Here is an 18,919-nt window from a genome sequence, read left to right on the forward strand (position 1 = left end):
TTGCCAACAGCCAGGTGCCTGCTGCTGCCCCGTGCCCCACGCTGGGCTCTCATACTCACACTGGCAGGCCCATCTCCTGCGCTTTAGCTGCTAGGAACTTCCCCTTCCTTGGGTGAATCTGCAAAGAGTTAAACACAATCATCACCCAAATCAACACGGACAGGAAACAAGATCCATGTACCGCCACGTTAAGACTTCCTCCACAAATCAAGGGAATGGTTTTTTCCCTCTTCAGTTCCACAGCCACTGCTCCAATTTACCCCAAATAGGTTTTTCTAGACTGCCTGCTTTCCAGGATCCTGCTGCTGCTTCTTGCTCCCCTCTTTAGCCAAGCAAGCACAACAGCCTGCCCTGCCCTGAGGGTTAAGCAAGAATGGAACCTGTACACTCATAACCACTGCTGGATTCTAAAAAACGCCTCCAGTTTTACTCATTCCTACTCATGCTGCTGCAACTCTGACACTTGAAAAGCAGAAGCACATTAGAGCTTCAAAGCCCTACTTGAAAATGCTGTCTCCAGTTAAATCTCTCTTGTGAGTTGAAACGTCCTACTGACATTAGGAAGCATTTTCTTACAGAGAGGGAGTTCAAACACTGGGACAGGCTTCCTCAAGACGTGGTTGGGAGGAAGAGCCAGAGTTGTGAGCGAGGAGACTGTGAGGAGATAAAACCCCGGGGGTTCCCCGTTTGGGGTCCTTTCTCAGAGGCACCAGCTCGGGCTGTGTCGGGAATAAATGGCTTTATGGGACAAGACATCCAAAACTCTGCCGTGAGAAACCTGCCCTGGAGCCGCTGAGGAAAACGGGTCTGACGGTGGGAATGGGGCTGCGGGGAACCCAGCGGGGCCGTCGGGTCAGTGGAGCCGGGGCTCCGGTTCCAGCAGCACCAGTGTCCGGTGCCGGGATGGACAGGGGGAGAACCCCGGGAGTGGCCGGGCCAGGAACCCCGGGAGCGGATGACCAGCCGGCAGAGCCCCGGCAGTGGCCGGGCCGGGATCCCCGGGAGCGGATGACCAGCGGGCAGAGCCCGGCAGTGGCCGGCAGAGCCCGGGAGCGGATGACCAGCGGGCAGGGCCCGGCAGTGGCCGGCAGAGCCCGGGAGCGGATGACCAGCCGGCAGAGCCCCGGCAGTGGCCGGGCCGGGATCCCCGGGAGCGGATGACCAGCGGGCAGGGCCCGGCAGTGGCCGGCAGAGCCCGGGAGCGGATGACCAGCGGGCAGAGCCCGGTCACGTGACAGCGGCCGGCCAGGACGGCAGCGATTCAGGGGCGGAGCTGCTGCTGCCGTTTCTCGCTTTCCATTGGTCCGCTCGCATCACGTGGCAAAGGGGGCGGGCCGACCGTGGCATTTCTCGCCTCCCATTGGCTGCGCCGCGTCAGGCGGGGCAGGGGCGCTGGCGCTGATTGGCGGCGGGGCGGGTGCGCGCGGATGTGGGCGCTGGTGCGGGCGCTGCCGCCGGGCCGCGGGCTCGTGTGGCGGCGGGCGGGGAGCGGCGCCGGGCTCGGCATCGCGCTCAGGGCCGGCTCCCGCGGCTGGGCCATGTCCGAGGGGCCCTCGGCGGCGCGGCCGGCGCGGCGGCCCAAGGACGTGCCCCGGCACGTGTGGGCCCGCGAGCGGCGGCGGAACGCGGGCACGGGCCTGGCGGGGCCCAACACGGTGTACGTGCAGGTGGTGGCGGCCGGGAGCCGCGACGCGGGGGCCGCCGTGTATGTGTTCTCCGAGTTCAACCGGTGAGTGCGGCGCTGGGGTCGGCACCGGCAGCGGAGCTCCCCGTTGGGCCTGCCCTGACGCCCCTTTCCCCCCAGGTATCTGTTCAACTGCGGCGAGGGCACGCAGCGCGCCATGCAGGAGCACAAGTAAGTGGGACAGCGAAGGGGGGACACCCCGGGGCGGGACCGGCCCCTGCTCACCCCCGTCTGCCCCGCAGGCTGAAGATCTCCCACCTGGACAGCATCTTCCTCAGCCGCGTGTCCTGGGCCAACGTCGGGGGGCTGCCAGGTGAGTGCGGGGAGCCCGCAGCGGCTCTCGGGCCGGGCGCGGTCACTCTGCGAGGTGCCCGGTGCGGCGTGCGGGGGTGTTTTAGACAGCGGTGGGCACGGCGGCATCGCTCTCCCAGGGCTGGGCTGCGCGTGGGGCTCTGCGGTGCTTTCCGCTGCTCTGTGGGCTCTGCGACAGTGCAGACACGTGGTGGGACAGGCTCTGCCTGTCCAGCGTGCCTGGCTTCAGCTTCCCAAAATCTCCTGCAGCAGAAGGTGTTGCCAGCAGGGAGCTGTTTGTGAGTTAGGCTGGTTTGAGTCCAAAGGAACATGCAAAAGTTTGTGGCCACCACTGTCCTCAGTGCAGGATGAGGTTAGAACAGGTGGCTATGGATCTTGTCCATTAAAATTCTGGAAATCTCCAAGAAAAGGAGGAGGTCAACGATCTGTTCAGGATGAAGTTAGAACAGGTGGCTATGGATCTTGTCCATTAAAATTCTGGAAATCTCCAAGAAAAGGAGAAGGTTAACAATCTGTTCAGGTGTATGAAGATGTGTAGATATTTTCTTTATCTGCAGAGGTGAGTGACTTGTTGAAACTGCCACAAAGCTGAGGCAAAACTGAATTTAGGTCTGAGTTCAGTTCTGGCCTTTGTGGAGCGGCCAAGCACTCCTGAACAGAGAGGGATCTTTCTTTTGGGATCTACCAGTGGTTGCTAGGGCTGTGAAAAGCTGTTTCTCTGCTTGCTTTTAGGTATGATTCTCACACTGAAGGCTATAGGGCTTCAGAGGTGCGTGTTCCTGGGGCCACCAAAGCTGGTAAGTATGGCAAGATGCAGAAGGGAGAGCAAAGCCTGAAAATGCTAAAGCTCAGCCTGGAACTGGGAGAGCTGGTGGCAAAGGGAATCTTTGTGCAGGTGTGAAATGCTGGTCTGAGTCAGTGTCAGCCCAAAGGGCTGGCTTCAAAATCCAAATCTCTTCAGTTACAGGACAGCAGAAGTCTTCTGCTCCTGTCCTGTAGTCCTGTATCCTGATAAATCAGCTTTTGGGAGAAGGGAGGATCTTTGTTCCCTTGTCTGCTCCCTCTCCATTTTGTATTAATAGAAGCTCAGTCTCTGACCTCCTGTTCAATGTGGTCCTTGCCAGCCTAATGCCGCCGGAAATTTGCAATCCTCAGCATTGTTTTATTTCCTTGCAGTTTCTGCTGACTAATTACATGGATGGAAGGGGTGGGGACAGTGGTTCTTTCTCTTTCTAAGGGCTCAGTGACTGGCAGAGCTGCCCAGATTTGTCTGCCTGGGTGTTGAACCTTTGCCTTCCCTGAGAAGTGTCTGTAGCTGCTGGAAGTGGTGCCTGTCATGGTGCACTGCTTGTGCCACCTCCTGAGACGCTGTCTCTTTTCCAGCAAAACTACTTGAAAGCCATTCGCCTCTTTCCCGGGCCCCTCAAGAGGATGGATTTAGGTACGTGGGGCAGGGATGTGTAGCAAAGGAACTTGTAACTTTTTGTTTCATCTGTCGCCAGGCTTGCATTGATCTGTAACAGCTTCCGCCTCTGCTTTGGGTCCGCTCTGAGGATGTTTTAAACGTGTTTTGTTCTGATACACTGTTCAAACCCCTCACAACAGTGTTTCCAGCTCTGTTTCTGCTCAGGGGCTGCAGGGCTGGCTGATACAGACAGCATTTGGTTTTAAAACGCTGTGAAGGCACTTTGCTTCCAGAGTCGGCCAGTGAATTTGCTCGCTGTCGTATCACGGACTGCTCCCTGCGGATGATGAGCTTTTAAAATTTGAATTATTCATTGGGGTTTGCAGTTGGGCGGAGAAAGGGAAGGGGAACATTCAGCAGGTTGTGTTTAAGAAAGGAAAAGACACTTTTCTGATTTATATTCTTGAAGAGTGTGACTCTCTGCTTAGGCACTTGTTAATGGTGGTTTTTGATCTCTTCCCAGCTGTGCAGTTGCACACAGAGCCTGAGTACAAGGATGAGACCATGACTGTCTGCCAAATACCTCTGACAGGTGAGCTCGTGGTGCTGCAGAGAGGCAGGGGAAGCACGTGCTCAGTAAGCACAGTGAAGGTTCAAGGAGCAGCTTCTGTTTGCCAGCCTGAGTAAGCAGAGGTTCAGGAGAAGGATCTCATTTAAATAACAAGACCTGCTGAGTCAGGGCCTTGGCTTGTTCCTTTAGGTGTGGGTGGATGGAATGACTTGTGAAACATCCCTGGATTTGGCTTTCTCAGCCAGCTGAGTTCTTCCTGCTGGAAACTGTGATACTGAGGGTGCAGCACAGAGTTTAACAGTTTGGGGAGAAGGACTTGGATGAGGGATGGCTCCTGAAATAAATAATTGGAGTATGCAAGTGCAAGCTACACTGGGGGGAGCAGCTCTGTATTCTGCTGCAATTCAGACCTGACTGTCATGGAAGGGGGAATGCTGCTCCTGCTTTTCTTATCTGTTGCTTCTGATTGAGTGATCTTTGTCTGCTTTTATTGGATTTGGGACAGGAAAATCACTGGCTGCTGAAAGTACATTCTCCCAGAGTCCTGGAGCATCTCCCCAAGGTGGAAATAGCCCCAAAGGGGACACAGGGCCTGGATCCCCGAGAGCTGCACAGCAAAGCTTGGAGGAAGGAAAGGGAAAAGAAAGCCCAAAGAAGACAGGTGAAACACATGGAATGGCCTTCTCAACTTTAATGAGATGAAGCCAAATTAAGGATAGGAGTTTGTCCTCTGAGCCATTTGCTCTCTGAAAGTGAGGTCTGTGGAGAAGCTCAGCTGGAAGATTCCATGGAGCACAAAGTGTTCTGGTACTTTGGAAGTTGATGGAGAACTTAAAAGGCCTAGAAATTGGACATGATTGGTGCTTGGGTGTGATTAGTCCCTGTAGTAGTTTGCTTCTGGCTGGGGTGGGTGCTCCAACCTTTGTAATTTAATTACAGGTGGATGCTGGGCTGATTATTTTTCAGTCTTGGGCCTTAGTTTGGCTTCTTGTATCTAAAGCCATGGGCTCTCTGGCCTTGGGTGTTCATAACATTTTGCTGCTTGGGCTCCAAGTTAACTGGATAATGTTCCTGTTAATGCTTTAGCAAATTTTGGCACATACTGGTTTTAAGAAAAGTGATAGTGAGTGATGATTTTTAGTAGTTTTGTTTTCTTTTACAGGTGACGAGCAGAAGTGTGCTAGGAGGCATCCTGATCTGGTGACGGCTTTTCTGTGTAAAGTAAGCTTGGGCAGAGTCTCTAAACCAACACAGAACAGATTAGAGAACAGAACAGAGTATTTCAGTGGGAAGGGACATGCAGTGATCATCTATGCCCACAGGATGGGTTGGGTTGGAAGAGACCTTAGGGATAATCTCATTCCATGCCCCCATGGGCAGGGACACCTTCTACAAGACCAGGTTGCTCCAAGCCCTATCCAACCGGGCCTTGGACACTTCCCCACCCAGTCCAACTGCCTGGCCACTTTAGGCTGGCCAAAATTTAAAACATATTAATAAGGGCATTGTCCAAACATCTCTTAAACATGGGCAGGCTTGGGGCATTGGCCACCCTCTGTAGGGAAATACTTCCTAACATCACTCGCTGCAGGGATTTAACTGGAGACAACGTTTTCAAGTAGGGCTTTGAAGCTCTAATGTGCTTCTGCTTTTCAAGTGTCAGAGTTGCAGCAGCATGAGTAGGAATGAGTAAAACTGGAGGCGTTTTTTAGAATCCAGCAGTGGTTATGAGTGTACAGGTTCCATTCTTGCTTAACCCTCAGGGCAGGGCAGGCTGTTGTGCTTGCTTGGCTAAAGAGGGGAGCAAGAAGCAGCAGCAGGATCCTGGAAAGCAGGCAGTCTAGAAAAACCTATTTGGGGTAAATTGGAGCAGTGGCTGTGGAACTGAAGAGGGAAAAAACCATTCCCTTGATTTGTGGAGAAAGTCTTAACGTGGCGGTACATGGATCTTGTTTCCTGTCCGTGTTGATTTGGGTGATGATTGTGTTTAACTCTTTGCAGATTCACCCAAGGAAGGGGAAGTTCCTAGCAGCTAAAGCGCAGGAGATGGGCCTGCCAGTGTGAGTATGAGAGCCCAGCGTGGGGCACGGGGCAGCAGCAGGCACCTGGCTGTTGGCAAGCTAAATATTTGTGTGGCCTTGTTTTCAGGGGAACTCCAGCCATCCTTCCCATAATTACAGCTCTCAAAAATGGGGAGAGCATCACTTTTGAAGGCAGAGAGGTAAGATGTGTTTGTGCTTCTGTGTGGCTTTGCCACTCTCCCTCCTTCACTGGGCTCCCAGGGTGACAGGCTTTTGTGCAGAATGCTTTGCCTACCAGTACGTCCTGGGACTGTCCCAGCTCCAGGTTGTTGCTGAGTGTGGCATGTCTGGGGCTGTTGGGGTGGTGATCATGGGAATGAACTCCTGTGTGGGTATGGCTGGGTGTTTGCTGTTTGGCAGAGCTGCTTCATCTTCCCTTCCCAAAACTGATACAGGTCTAGGAGTGAGTTAGTGGAGTTAATACCTGAATTTTTTAAGTCTGGGTGTTGAATGCCTGTGTAGCCATCACTCCCTCCTTACCTTGTGTGCACCTCTGACACCAAAAGAAACTCAACAGTTCTGGGGAACAGGGTCTGACTCTCTCAAACACTGGAGTGAGAGGCAGAGCCAGCTCTGGCCGTGGCCCAGGGGATCTGCAAGTGAAGATCCTGACCTGGGAGACAGGATCAGCACATCTTTGTATCACAAGAATTTCATAGAGCCTTTTTTTTTTTCCGTAAACATGCTTTTGTTACCATCTGAATTCTGTCATGGGAACTTAGAAACTGCTAAAATTCCCCTCCTCAGGTTAGGTTGTGGTTTCTCCGAGGCCAGGGTTGGGATTTGCTGTTACACAGCAAAATGCAAATGTGTGTAATGAGAGCAGAAAGGGCCCAAGAGCTGCCCTGGCTGGGTGTACTGAGCATTGAGAGGGGCTGCTGGGTCTGTCGAGCTGAAGGAGTCTGACACAGAGGTGCAGGAAGGGCTGTGAGTCCAGGCTGGTTGTGGTGTGACCACTGTGTATCTGCCTGCAGCTCTTCCCTGAGGAGCTGTGCACCCCCACTGACCCTGGCCCAGTGTTCCTGGTGCTGGAGTGTCCTCATGAGGGCTTTGTGGATGCTGTCTGTGAAAACGAGACCTTCCGAAGGTAGGGCTGGGGCACCTGGAATGTTTGAGTGCTGAGCTTTGCCCAAGAGAAGCTCTTCTTGTAGTCTGGATATGCTGTTTCTCATGGCTGATATCTGAGCTCTTTGGCACTGATGCAAGAAAGGATTGGTGGTGCATTTTGAAGCTTTTAGGAAAGGCAGGACCTGTGGGGTTCTGTGGCTGCCATGGGCCTGTTTTCCCTCAGGGCTCTCCAGAGCAGGAATGTGCCCTGGTGTCTGCCTGGGGAGCAGTGAAGGCTGCTGCTTCCCTGGCTGCTGGAAGCCTGGACTGCATATAACAACTCTGTTGGGCTTGTGCAGAAGCATTTGGGCTCCTGGAGGCTCTGCAGATGTTGTTGTTGATGGAGAAGAGGAACTGGCCTGTGGGGGACAGTAGAGGGTCAGCAAATGGTGGCCCTGAGCCTCCTGCTTTTGGTGATGCAGAGCCTGGAGCTCCTGGGCTGTGCTCTGGAGATGCCTGCTCTGCCTGCCCCAGGGGGCTTCTGTGGTAGCACCAAAGTGGGAGAGGGGAGGGGATGTCCAAGGACATGGACTGGAGCAGAGATGTTCTTTTTGTTGGAATGTGTCCCAGGTACCAGGAGGGAGTTCCTGAGCACCAGGTGGCCTTGGTCATTCACATGACTCCCGAGTCAGTGCTTCGAGATGGCCGCTACCAGCAGTGGATGGAGAGGTACGTGGGCCTGTGGCCCCTGGGTTCCTGTCTCTGTGGGCAGCAGCCTGTTCTGGTGGTGCACGTTTGTTCCAAAGACAAAAGAGCTCTAAAAAGAGGGTTCTGCTGGCTCAGGTGAGATTTTTAGCTCAGGTGTGAACATGTGTGCAGTGCTAATGTGGGGCTGAAGCTGTTGTGCATTATTGTCCTCTGACAGATTCGGGCCTGGCACTCAGCACTTGGTGCTCAATGAAAACTCCTCTGCTGTGCACAACCCACGCAGCTACAAGATCCAAACTCAGCTGAACCTCATCCACCCAGAGATCTTCCCTCTGCTCACCACCTACCAGAGCAAGGTAATGCAGGCCCTCCTTGCCCCTGTGCCTCGTGCCCTGAGCAAAGGCCGTGTCTCACGTCACCCTCCTCCCACAGGAAGCAGAGGCTGCTTGCCCTGTGCCCATCGTGCGAGGGGAGTGCCTCCTGAAATACCACCTCAGGCCTCAGCAGGAGTGGCAGAGGTCAGTGGGAATCTTTTTCTTCCCAGTTTTTGGGTGTTGGCTTGAAGCAGCTCTTCAGTGAGGGTGGGCACTGTGTCAGGATCCCCTGCAGATCCTTTCTGGTGGCAGTCTCGAGGACGGTGTCCCTATCCCTGAAAGGCTCAGACAAGGTGTAGCACGTGGATGAGTGAACCACTGAAAACACCACCTGGCCAGTGGTTTGGAGTTCTGTTTCTGTCCCTTGCTCCTGTAGCCTTGTGGTCCTTTGTCCTTTGCTTTGACTCATGCTGTGCACCCAGCTGTGGCTGTGGCAGAGCAGATCGGGGCAGGGAGAGAGGTTTTGGGGAGCCCAGTGAAAGTCTTACGATGCATCTGAAGACCTAGAAAGCCTGCCATTAGAGCTGAAAGCTCCAGGTGGTTAAACAGTTGCTGCCTTTGCTCCTGGTGGGCAAATAGATGAAGCTACACAGGTCCAGGCACCACAGGGGGCAAGGGGATTTCAGCCACCATGGCTCAGATTTCTGGCTTTGTTGGGCACAACAGGAGGATGCAGGTGCCAAGAAGAGTTTAACTTTCTCTGATAAGGTATCTGGAGGCCTGTAGTACTGCACGTGCTCTGAAGCAGGCCCAGGATACAGGTCTCTTAATTTTCCAGCAATGCCTGAATCCCTTTAGGTGGCTGCTCCTCTTCCAGGAGCCTCTGTGCTGCCTTGCAGTGCCCTCTAGTGCCTAGCAGCTCTGGATGGGATGAAGTGCTATTGCAGGAGTGTCTCCACTTCGGTGGAATGATCATTCTGTGCCTGGCTCAGTCCAACCAGGCCTTTTTGGCACACACCACACTTGTGGATGTGCCTTCTCCAACCCCTCAAAATGGAAAGAGCATTTGTCCCTTTGTTCTAAGGCTGTTTTGTCACAGGAATTTGGCACTTTGCTCTGGAAAGGGCTGTTTCAGTTCCTACCTTGCCCCATCCTGATAATGGCCTGTTCTTGCAGAGATGCTGTGACTGTCTGTGATCCTGACACGTTTGTTAGTGAAGCCTTGGATCTCCCTGACTTCCAGACCCGTGTGAAGGAGTGCAAAGAGAGCCTGTCTGCTGTACCAGGTATGGATCAGCACCTTAGTTTGGATCAGTGGGATGGAAAATAGGAGCTCTTGGTGACCCACTGCTTCAGAGCCCAGATGAAGCTGTGAAGTGCTGGGGCTTGTTCTGCCTTCCCTTGTAAACCTCATGCTGAGGGGGGCAAAAATGACTGTGCTGGACATGTTGGCTCTGGAGTTACTGGGCTGGTGAATTAACTGGTGTCTGACCAGGCAGTGTGTGGAGAACATTTGCCTACAAATCCTTGTTGTCTGTTTTCTCTAGGAAATGCGGGTGCTTATCCTGAGATTGTGTTCTTGGGAACAGGATCTGCAATTCCAATGAAAATCCGCAATGTCAGCTCCACGCTGGTGAACACCAGGTAAACCCCAGTGCTCTCTGATCTCTGCCTTCCAAACCAAAAGATGCCCCTCCCTGCATGGCCCTGCTCAGAGCTCCTACAGTGGCTGCTAAATATCTCTGTCACCTCTCACTAGTGCTACCCGCTCCCTGCTGCTGGACTGTGGAGAAGGAACCTTTGGACAGCTCTGCCGCCACTACGGAGAGCAAGTTGACCAAGTGCTGTGTAACCTGGTGGCTGTGTTTGTGTCCCACATGCACACGGATCATCATTCGGTGGGTTCAGTGTGTGGGAAGGGGCAGGGGCTCTGTGCAGCTGTGCTCTGAACTTTGGGGCTCAGCTGTAGCTCCAGCTGATGAATGTGGGCTGCCCTGCTCTGCATTCCTCTCTGCGTTCATTCCCCAGGCACTGCTCAATCTGTCTGTGGTTCTAATCCCCTCTCCCTTCTTGTTTGTTCTGACTCTGGGCTTGCTGAGCTGTGGTAGCTCTGTTGCCACTGACTCCCCAGACACTTCTGACTGCCCTTGGTGTCTCCTTTGTTCCCTTTGCAGGGGCTGGTGAATATCCTGATGGAGCGAAGGAGAGCTTTTGTAAGTAGCACTGGTGTTTCTCTGCTCCTGAACTTGGCTTGGGGTGAGGGGAGGGGAACTTCAGAGTAGTGGAGAAGCACCAGCCTTTCTCTAGCATTTCTCCTCTCTGATTTGGTGTACACCTGATACTGATTTTTTTTCCCCTACTTTTGCTTTTGCAGGCAGCCCTTGGTCAGGCTTTCAGCCCTCTGTTTCTGGTAGCACCTGAGCAGATCATGCCTTGGCTGCACGAGTACCACAATAACTGTGAGGAGATTCTTGGAGACATCAAGTGAGTGTTTTGTGTGGAGAAATGTCCTTGGTCCTTATTCAAGGCAAGCCCTTGTCATCCATTCCCCCACCCCTTTGTTGGAGGTGATTCTGACTCCTTCCACTGCCTGTAGAACAAGGATGTGCAGTTTGCAGAGGGCAGGATAGGGTTTGTTATTCAGTGGTGCTGCTTAATAGAGGTTTACATGCAGGCTTCCCTTTTCCATAGGGCAAGTAGAAGAAAGAGTATTTGATAGTGGGGACAGTGATTGGATGAGTTACTGGGGCACCAATGAAAGCAAGAGGTAAAACAGACAGATCACTGAACTGAGAATGAGAAACAGGAGAAATCGGCTGCTTAAAGAGAAGATCAGGTTTTATTTTGTACCTGCCCTTAATTATCTCTTCTTCCCTCCCTCGCAGAATGATTCCTTCTCAGTCTCTTGTGAAAGGCTGTGAGAACATCAGACCCAAAGCCAAGGAGTTTGTGAGCTCTCTCTTAGAGAGCTACGACCTGGCTGAGGTGAGTTCCTGAGCTGGGGGCTCTGTAGCTGGAGGGGACCTGGGGTCTAACACTTGTATCCTTGTTCAGTTTCAGACCTGTGAAGTCCAACACTGTAAAAATGCTTTTGCATGTTCAGTGATCCACAAGTCTGGCTGGAAAGTAGTTTATTCTGGTGATACAATGCCCTGCATGGCCTTAGTGCAAATGGGTAGGTAACAAAACCCTCTGCTTGAAGAATCTCTTGGAGAAAGGTCTCCATCTGTCAGTACCCGAAGTGGGCACTCCCAAACTTTTGGTGCTGTGTCTGCCACGCAGCGAGGGGCTGAGGAGGGACAGGAGGGCTCCTGGAGAGGCAGTTGGGCTGCTCAGTCTTCAGCTGAAGATTGAATGTGATTGTTTGTTTGTGCAGGTAAAAATGCCAACCTGCTGATCCACGAAGCCACGCTGGAAGATGGCATGGAAAAAGAAGCTATAGAGAAGACCCACAGGTGGGGTGTGTTCTGCTGTCTGTCCCTGTTCAGAAGGGGAAGCTGCACAGCTGGGTGTAGCCCTTGAAGGTGATGGTGAGGAGCCCAAGTCGTGTCAAAGGTTCTGGTGTGCGTAGAGCTCTTCTACACTGGAGCTGATGTGTTGGTCATTGCAGCAGCTCTGAAACCACCTCAGCTCCTCTCAACATCCCCCAAAAGAAACGGGGAAAGCTTTCAAGCAGACAGTGGTAACTCTACAAATAGACCAGCCCAAGGGAAAGGCCCTCTGCATGGTTACATCTTGGGACTAAGCTCAGGGGGTAGAAGGGTCCTCTTACACCCACAGCTCACTGAGAGCACTGCAGCCAGGGATTCCATGTGCTGCTCCCAGCAAACGTGGGAGACCAAGAGCAGCTGCTTGGAATTCCCTGTGAGTCACAGTGCAAGAGCTGGGCCTGTTGACACCCCTGGGACAAGTGCCTGTCCCCAGTTTGTGGAGCTCTTAAATGCAAGGCTCCAACAATTACAGCTGCTTTCCCTCGTTCAGGGTTGTGTGGAAGTTGCAGGCTGCCCCATGCTCAGCAGGTGTGAGGTCACTTGGTGTGGTGTGACCCTGGGTGCAGAGCAGCAGTACCTGCCAGCCTGGCTGTGACCAGGACATGTTCCTTTTGCAGCACGACCTCCCAGGCCATCCAGACTGGGATGAAGATGAATGCAGAGTTCATCATGCTCAATCACTTCAGTCAGAGATACGCCAAGATCCCGCTGTTCAGCGAAGACTTCAGCGAGAAGGTTGGCATTGCCTTTGACCACATGAGGGTAAGTTGGGAGCTGGGGGCCAGGCCTGGGAATGGTGTCAAGGTTACTTTGGGATGCTCATTAATTAAATGCTCCTCTTGTGCTTTATCAATACTCCATCTCCTGAAGAGCAGGCTCTGAAACAGCTCCTTCAACTGCTGGCAGCAGATACCCTGTGCCACCCTTTCCTCACACTGGTGTGAGACAGGCGCTGATGGCCCTTGAATCCAGCTCTTAACACCCTGGGTACTTGCCTCATGTCACCTCAAGTCTGTGCTTGCTACTCCCAGCCAAAAAAACTAATATTGCTTCCATTCCCATCCCAACTGATGAGCTGCTCCAGTGGCTTTCTGCAGCAGACATCTGGGAGACAAAAGCTGGCTGAAGGCACCTGTGGCAGTGAGGGCAGCTCACTGTCACTCAGAATTTGTACTGGGTCACAGCATTCCTGGGAAGAAAACCTCAATAACTCGTTGAGGTCAGGGCTGCTCTGTGCACACAGAGAGGGGCAGTGCCCTGCTGTCTGCACAGGCTGAAGGCAAGGGGGGGAGCAAGGGAATCAAACAGCAGTTGTCACGCAGGAGCTCCTGTGCTTCTGTTCCAGGTACGTTTCGGTGACTTCCCGGCCATCCCGAAGCTGATCCCGCCCCTGAAGGCTTTGTTTGCAGACGACATCGTGGAGATGGAGGAGCGCAAGGAGAAGAGGGAGCTGCGGCTGCTGAAGGAGACTGCCCTGGTGCTGGACAAACTGACCAGGGGGGACAGCACGGAGGCAGCGTGCCAGAAACGGAAACAAGCCAAGAACCATCAGGAAGTGCCAGACAAGAAGCTTAAAACAGTCAACTGAGAGAGACAAGGCTGGGAGTGCTGTGCTCTGAGAGAGAAGCCTGGCTCTCCGCAGGCCTCGGGAGCGCGCGGTGCTGCCGGCGCTGCGGGAAAGGGGCTGGCCTGGGCATCTGGGTTTGCTTGGTCATCATGGATCTCCCTGGGCTGCAGCTCCAGTGGGTTGTCAGTAGCACTGGTCCTTGTGGAGACAGGATCTGCCCACACAGCTCCTGTTCTGGGGCCTCACCAGTCCATGGGGTGTTTCTTCTTTTAACCAAAAATTCTTCTCTCTGAACTGTTTTAATTTAACATGTATGTAACAGCAGCAGGTGTGACCTTTGCAAGAGATCAGGTGTGAGGGGCCCTGGAGGGGCCGTGGGTTTGCCAGAAGAAGGTGAGCTGGTCTCAGAGATGGGGGGCATAACCAGCTATCAGAACCCAGGTGATAGGAGGAAAATTAACAGTAAAATGTTAGGGGTTTAGGTTAAATTAGGAGTGAGAACACATCTGTACATCGGTGTTCCCATTTTATTTTGGTTTTCTCTGCTGATTTTTTGTTTCAAGAGATCAGCTTTCCAAACCCTTTATTTAGAATCTGAATAAACCGCTCGCCATCCTCCAGAAAGCTGTGTTGTGTGTGGATTGCTAATGAGGAGACAAAAACCTGGATTTCTCTGGAGAATGACCTTGCCTGGCTGATTCAGCACTGGGGTAAAGACCAAGATCTTGCCCATCGGGTGTGGATCATGCTGGAGCCTCGTGGCTGTTTCATGCCAGCACAAGCCTCTCTGCCTTGTTACCCTCAGGACAGGAGTTTTGCTCGCCAGCCCAAGCTGGCACTAACGGGATCTTGAATGGCTCTGGATCAGATGGCTGGGAGTTTCCTCGAGCATATTCCAGTTCTGGATGCAGGGACGCTGGCAAAGCAGGCAGAGAGGGGGAGGTCTGTGGTTAAGAGTTTTTCTGAGGCTCTTTGTGGGTCAACTTTGCTTCTTCCCTTGCTGCTGCTGCCACTGCCTGTGTTCAGAAGCAGGAGGGCAGTTCTGTGCTATTTCAATTAAGGAATTCATTTTTAAAGAGAGCTTGAAGACACTCAGGCCCTGCTCAGGAGATGATACTTGCACACAAGTGAAGACTTAAGACTTCATTTTAAGTTAATGGGAAATCAAGAAGCAAACTGTCAGCAAAGCATCTTTTGATGATGAGCTGTGCTTTAATGTTATGCTTGGCTAGAGCAGAGATAGGGGAATTGACACATCTGTGTCCTCCAGAAAAGCTCTGCTGGGCTTTTATGAATAGCAGGGGACTGGGGAAAAACAAAATGTTCCTGTTACTGTACAGCTGGAGCCAGGAACAGGCTGTGGTGCCCCAGGGGAGGACCTGGTTACTGCTGGGGTGACACGAGCAGCCCTGGCCCTGCACAGGATCCGTGTGCTGCTTTTCATGGAATTAAAGAAGGGTCTTTTATTCGGAGAATAGTGAACTGCTTCTCCCAGAAGGAATTAATAAAATGGAAATGCAGCGGCGGCAGGAGCCCACAGCACCCAAGTTCCAGCGTCAGGTGGTTGATGCAGGTACGGCGGTGTCGGGAACGGCAGGCGGGGCTGAGGGACAGGACCTGCCTGTGCCCGCTGTGGAAAAATTCCCCCGGGCTGCACTCCGAGCTTCCCGCGGAGCGAGCCGGCCTGGGAACTCGCTTATGGGGCTGCACCAGCGGTGCTGGGATGAGGGACACCAACTGGAACAGCAGGAGCGAGGCGGCAGCGCTGGGACCGCCCTCGCATCCCAGCGGGACACGGGAGCGGCTCCCAGGAGTCCCCCGGGCAACGGCGGCGCCTCCTGGCAAACACTGGCCGGAGCCGCGCGGATGGAGCCCGAGGGGGCGGCGGGGCCGGAGCGCCGGGAGGAGCCCCCGGAGGAGCCCCGGGAGGAGCCCCCGGAGGAGCCCCGGGAGGAGCCGTGCGCGGAGCGGGTGGCGCGGGGCGCGGCGCGGGCGCTGGCCGTGCCCGGGGAGCGCTGGCGGCGCTGGGCGCGGGGCGCGGCGGGGCCGGCGCTGCGGGGCTTCGTGCGGGGCGAGGCGGGGCCGGCGCTGCTCGCCTGGCGGGGCCCGGCCGGGGAGCTGGGGCTGCGCCCCGGGCCGCCCCCGCCGCCCCCCAGCGCTACCAAGGCGCTTTTCTTCCTCCGCCCGCCCGGAGCTGGTCCCGGCCCCGCCGAGCTGCTGTGCGGGGATCTGCCCGCAGAGCCCCTGGCGCACTTCGCCGCGCTGGTGGAGGAGGTAAGGGGGAAAAGGCGACGCCGGGGTCTGTAGAGCCCAATGAAACCTCCTAAATCCTGAGCCATGGGGGCTCTGGGCGTCTCCCAGTAGTGTCCGTGGGGGATGAGCCACGTTACACAGTCACAGGATGCAGTCCTGAGAATGAGAAGCTGTGGCTGCCCCATCCCTGGAAGTGTTCAGGGCCAGGGTGGACAGGGCTTGGAGCAGCCTGGGATAGTGGAAGGTGTCCTTGCTCGTGGCAGGGGATGGAACAAGATGAACTTTAAGTGCACCAGCGTCCCAGTTGTCGTTTTAACAACCCCAAAGAAAACCCCAAAAAGGCTTGACTGGTTATGACATGACTCTCATTAGCAGCCCATGTGATCTGAGTAATGGAGACCAAGCCTGCTACTCTTGCAGTTGAAACTGTTGAAGGTGAACTCTGTTTGCCCTGGGGTTGTGCCCTCTTCCCATGGCTCCCTGGACATGGTGGTTGCTGCTGCTGGTCCTCTTTGGTCATGGTGCAAAGAATCTTCAGCACCCTGGAGTGGCACCCCTGGTGCTGGACTGCTTTGTTCCTTTTCAGTTCTGTATCTGCGTGTAGCTGGTTTTGTACCTTTATCCTCCCCCAAGTCTGGCCACATAAAGGCTGCTCATCACCAGGGGCAACCTGGCTCCGATCCCAGAGCAAGGTGACAGACATTGTTGCTGTCCCAGTGCAGAAGAGCCAGAAGCAGCTCATGTCCAGACAAGCCCAGCCCAGAGTTCCCAGCTGCAGGGTCAGTGCAGACCCTGGAACTTCCACTGATAAAGACAGAAACTGTATTTAGTGGGCTGCAGCTTTGGGAAATAACCTAAAACGTGGCTGTGCTGTACATGCCGGAGGATCTTCCCTCTGCACGTGGCGGGTGGCCGTGCAGGGACAGCCCCTGGGCTCAGCCCAGCCTTGCTGGCCTGTTCATCATCACCTGCAGGGAACTGCCTGGGACGGTGCTGAATGTGGGTCTCCAGGCTTGGCCAAGCCAGGACCTCAGAGCCTGGTGGCCAGTCCATGTCCTGCAGCACGTTTTGTCATAGAATCATCAAATCACATCATGGTTTGGGTTGGAAAAGATTTAAAACTTATCCCGTCCCACCCCCTGCCACAGGCAGGGACACCTTCCACTAGCCCAGGTTGCTCCAAGCCCTGTCCAGCCTGGCCTTGGGCACTGCCAGGGATCCAGGGGCAGCCCCAGCTGCTCTGGGCACCCTGTGCCAGGGCCTTCCCACCCTCCCAGGGAACAATTTCGTCCTAAATCAAGTCTAAATCTACCCTCCTTCAGCTCTTCTCCATTGCTCTTCCATGACTCCTGCTGTAGGTGATTGTGCCCATCCTGACCAACCGGAAGAACCATCAGGGCTGGCCACGAGTGGTGTCACAAGACATCATCCGTCATGTCCACAGCCTGAAGAGTACTGTCTTCAAGGTTGTTGGCCAAGTGAAGGGCAAGACTTTGCTGCCTCTTCCACCTGGCTCGGAGGGAATCGAGGACATTGATCCTAAAAATGAGAAATTGTGAGTACCAGCCCTTGCTCTCCACTGGATTTTCTTCTGCTGATGCATGTGCTGCTTCCTTTGGGGATCCTCCCTGCCAGACATGGGGACTCTTCTCACTCTCTGTCCTCTGCAGCTCATCAGACTGCCAGGGAGGGGTATTTTGCTCTCTCTGGTTCATGGGCTCTGTCTTTGGGGACTGTGCAACGATACAAGCAGGAAAAGCTCGGAAGTGGAAGGGGATGTGGACACACAGAGGAGCAATGAGCTGCTTGGATCACTGAGGGAAAACTCCAAACTCTGCAGTCACGTTGCTCCAAACCCTGTCCAGCCTGGCTTTGGACACTTCCAGGGATGAGGCAGCCACAGCTTCTCTGGGCACCCTGTGCCAGGGCCTCCCCACCCTCACAGGGAAGAGTTTCTTCCTAATATCTAATTTAAACCTACTCTCTTTCAGTTTAAAACCATTCCTCCTTATCTTGTCACTCACTGCCCTTGTAAATAGTCTCTCTCATGGGTTTGATTGTTCTGTGGTTTTGAAACATGAATGTGGGCTGTAACTGCAAAATCCAGCTGCCCATTGAGGTAGATCCAACTGGGCAATGCACGTGGACAAGCAGAAAGCAAAGCGACTCTCATGCTCTGTGTTCTGCAGCCTGGAGCTGATCAACAAATCCCTTGTACATGCCACTGAGTCAGCCATCATTGACTGGAGCCACCAGATCCAGAGAGTGCTGAAGAAGGAGTCCTCAGAGCCTCTCCTGCAAGGCAGCAACCCAAACCCGAGGGTGGAACTGGAGTTCTGGAAGAACAGGTGATGGTGAGGGGCTGGTGGTGCTGGTTTGGGTGGAGGGGGTGCTGCTGCTGTGAGCCAAGAGCAGCTGCTCGGGGTCATGCAGAGACCTGAACCCCCGAAATTGCTCCCACATATAAAATAATGATGTTGGAGTGCCTGGAGGTGGCTGGGCAGTTGGCTGGGTTTAACCTGGCCCCACCACAGTTCAGGGCTACACCGTGAGGGGATTTTGTTGGAAGTGCTGCTTCCATCACTAGGACCAGCCCCAGAGCTGATGGGCTCTCTCCATGCCAGCAGCTGGCTGCTGGTGGTGCAAGAGCGGGGTTAGATGAGCCAGGGAGTGGAATTTCACCTGCCCTTTGTGCTGTGTTGGCTCAGGCTGACTCGAGACAGAGCCCTGCCCTCTGCAGAGCTGTCCCCAGTGCCTGCAGGAACTCCACCTGGCTCCTTGTGGCAGTGCCCTGCTCGCAGCAGAGCTGCTCTCATCTGAACCTGGCACCAGCTGTGTGTCCTGTGGGGCTGGTTCCATTTCCTGCCACCACTGGGACTCAGTCCTTGTGTAACTGCAGAAAATCCTGAATCAGGCCCAGGGCAAGCAGGGGTTTGGGGCACAGCTGGTGCTGCCCCAGCTGGGCTGGTAACGTGTCCTGGCTGCTGCAGGTGTGATGACCTGGAGGGCATTTACAGTCAGCTGACATCGAGGAAGGTCAGGAACATGCTGGAGGTGCTGGAGAGAGTGCAGAGCATCTACGTGCCAGCCTTCCAAAACATGCTCATGGACGTTGAGGCAGGTGAGGAACTGGGACAGCTTCACTGTGGTGCTGACTTTTGGCCTTTGTTCACAGCCTGGGGTCCCAGTGTCCTGTGCCCTCCCTGCTGGGGTGGCAGGGTGGCTGTTGGCCCTGTGGGAGGGAGGTGCTGATAGTGAGCATTTCTTCTTCCTTGGTCTCAGGATTTGGGGTTATTTGCACTTGCACTTCTGGCACTTCTGAAAAAGCTGAGACAATTGGGATTGTTTAGTCCAGAGAAGAAAAGGCTCTGCAGTGATCTTAGTCTGGCCTTCCAGTACCTAAAGGAGCTCCAAGAGAGATGGATTTTTTACAAGGGTTGGCAGAATGGCTTCATGCTGTCAGAGGTTAGATTAGATTAGATTAGA

The 18,919-nt window shown here is 54.2% G+C and overlaps 2 protein-coding genes across 3 annotated transcripts in view; both read left to right on the top strand.

The window, feature by feature from the left end:
* Positions 1-1,472: 1,472 nt before the first annotated feature.
* Positions 1,473-13,804, top strand: ELAC2 (elaC ribonuclease Z 2). Of its 2 annotated transcripts, XM_048323902.1 has the most exons (24): positions 1,524-1,729; positions 1,805-1,855; positions 1,927-1,997; positions 2,729-2,793; positions 3,380-3,437; positions 3,925-3,993; positions 4,478-4,633; positions 5,135-5,193; positions 5,974-6,032; positions 6,121-6,193; positions 7,028-7,140; positions 7,731-7,829; positions 8,026-8,164; positions 8,241-8,326; positions 9,299-9,408; positions 9,670-9,766; positions 9,882-10,020; positions 10,297-10,335; positions 10,497-10,606; positions 11,008-11,107; positions 11,177-11,297; positions 11,499-11,577; positions 12,231-12,375; positions 12,959-13,804. In XM_048323902.1, the coding sequence occupies exons 1-24, from the start codon at positions 1,539-1,541 to the stop codon at positions 13,199-13,201; spliced, it is 2,472 nt and encodes an 823-aa protein (XP_048179859.1). In that variant the 5' UTR covers positions 1,524-1,538; the 3' UTR covers positions 13,202-13,804. The 2 variants fall into 2 exon arrangements, with proteins under 2 accessions (XP_048179860.1, XP_048179859.1); XM_048323903.1 differs by lacking the exon at positions 4,478-4,633 and having other exon boundaries at positions 1,473-1,729.
* Positions 13,805-17,707: 3,903 nt separating this feature from the next.
* Positions 17,708-18,919, top strand: part of DNAH9 (dynein axonemal heavy chain 9) — a 148,550-nt gene continuing 147,338 nt past the window's right edge. Inside the window, exons 1-2 of the mRNA XM_048323778.1 lie at positions 17,708-17,781; positions 18,424-18,554. Of these exons, the coding sequence (XP_048179735.1) occupies positions 18,479-18,554 (76 nt within the window). The 5' untranslated portion in view covers positions 17,708-17,781; positions 18,424-18,478. The remainder of the gene's footprint in view (positions 17,782-18,423; positions 18,555-18,919) is intronic.

The sequence above is a fragment of the Corvus hawaiiensis genome, chromosome 19 (genome assembly GCF_020740725.1).
Source record: "Corvus hawaiiensis isolate bCorHaw1 chromosome 19, bCorHaw1.pri.cur, whole genome shotgun sequence".
Lineage (NCBI taxonomy): Eukaryota > Metazoa > Chordata > Aves > Passeriformes > Corvidae > Corvus > Corvus hawaiiensis.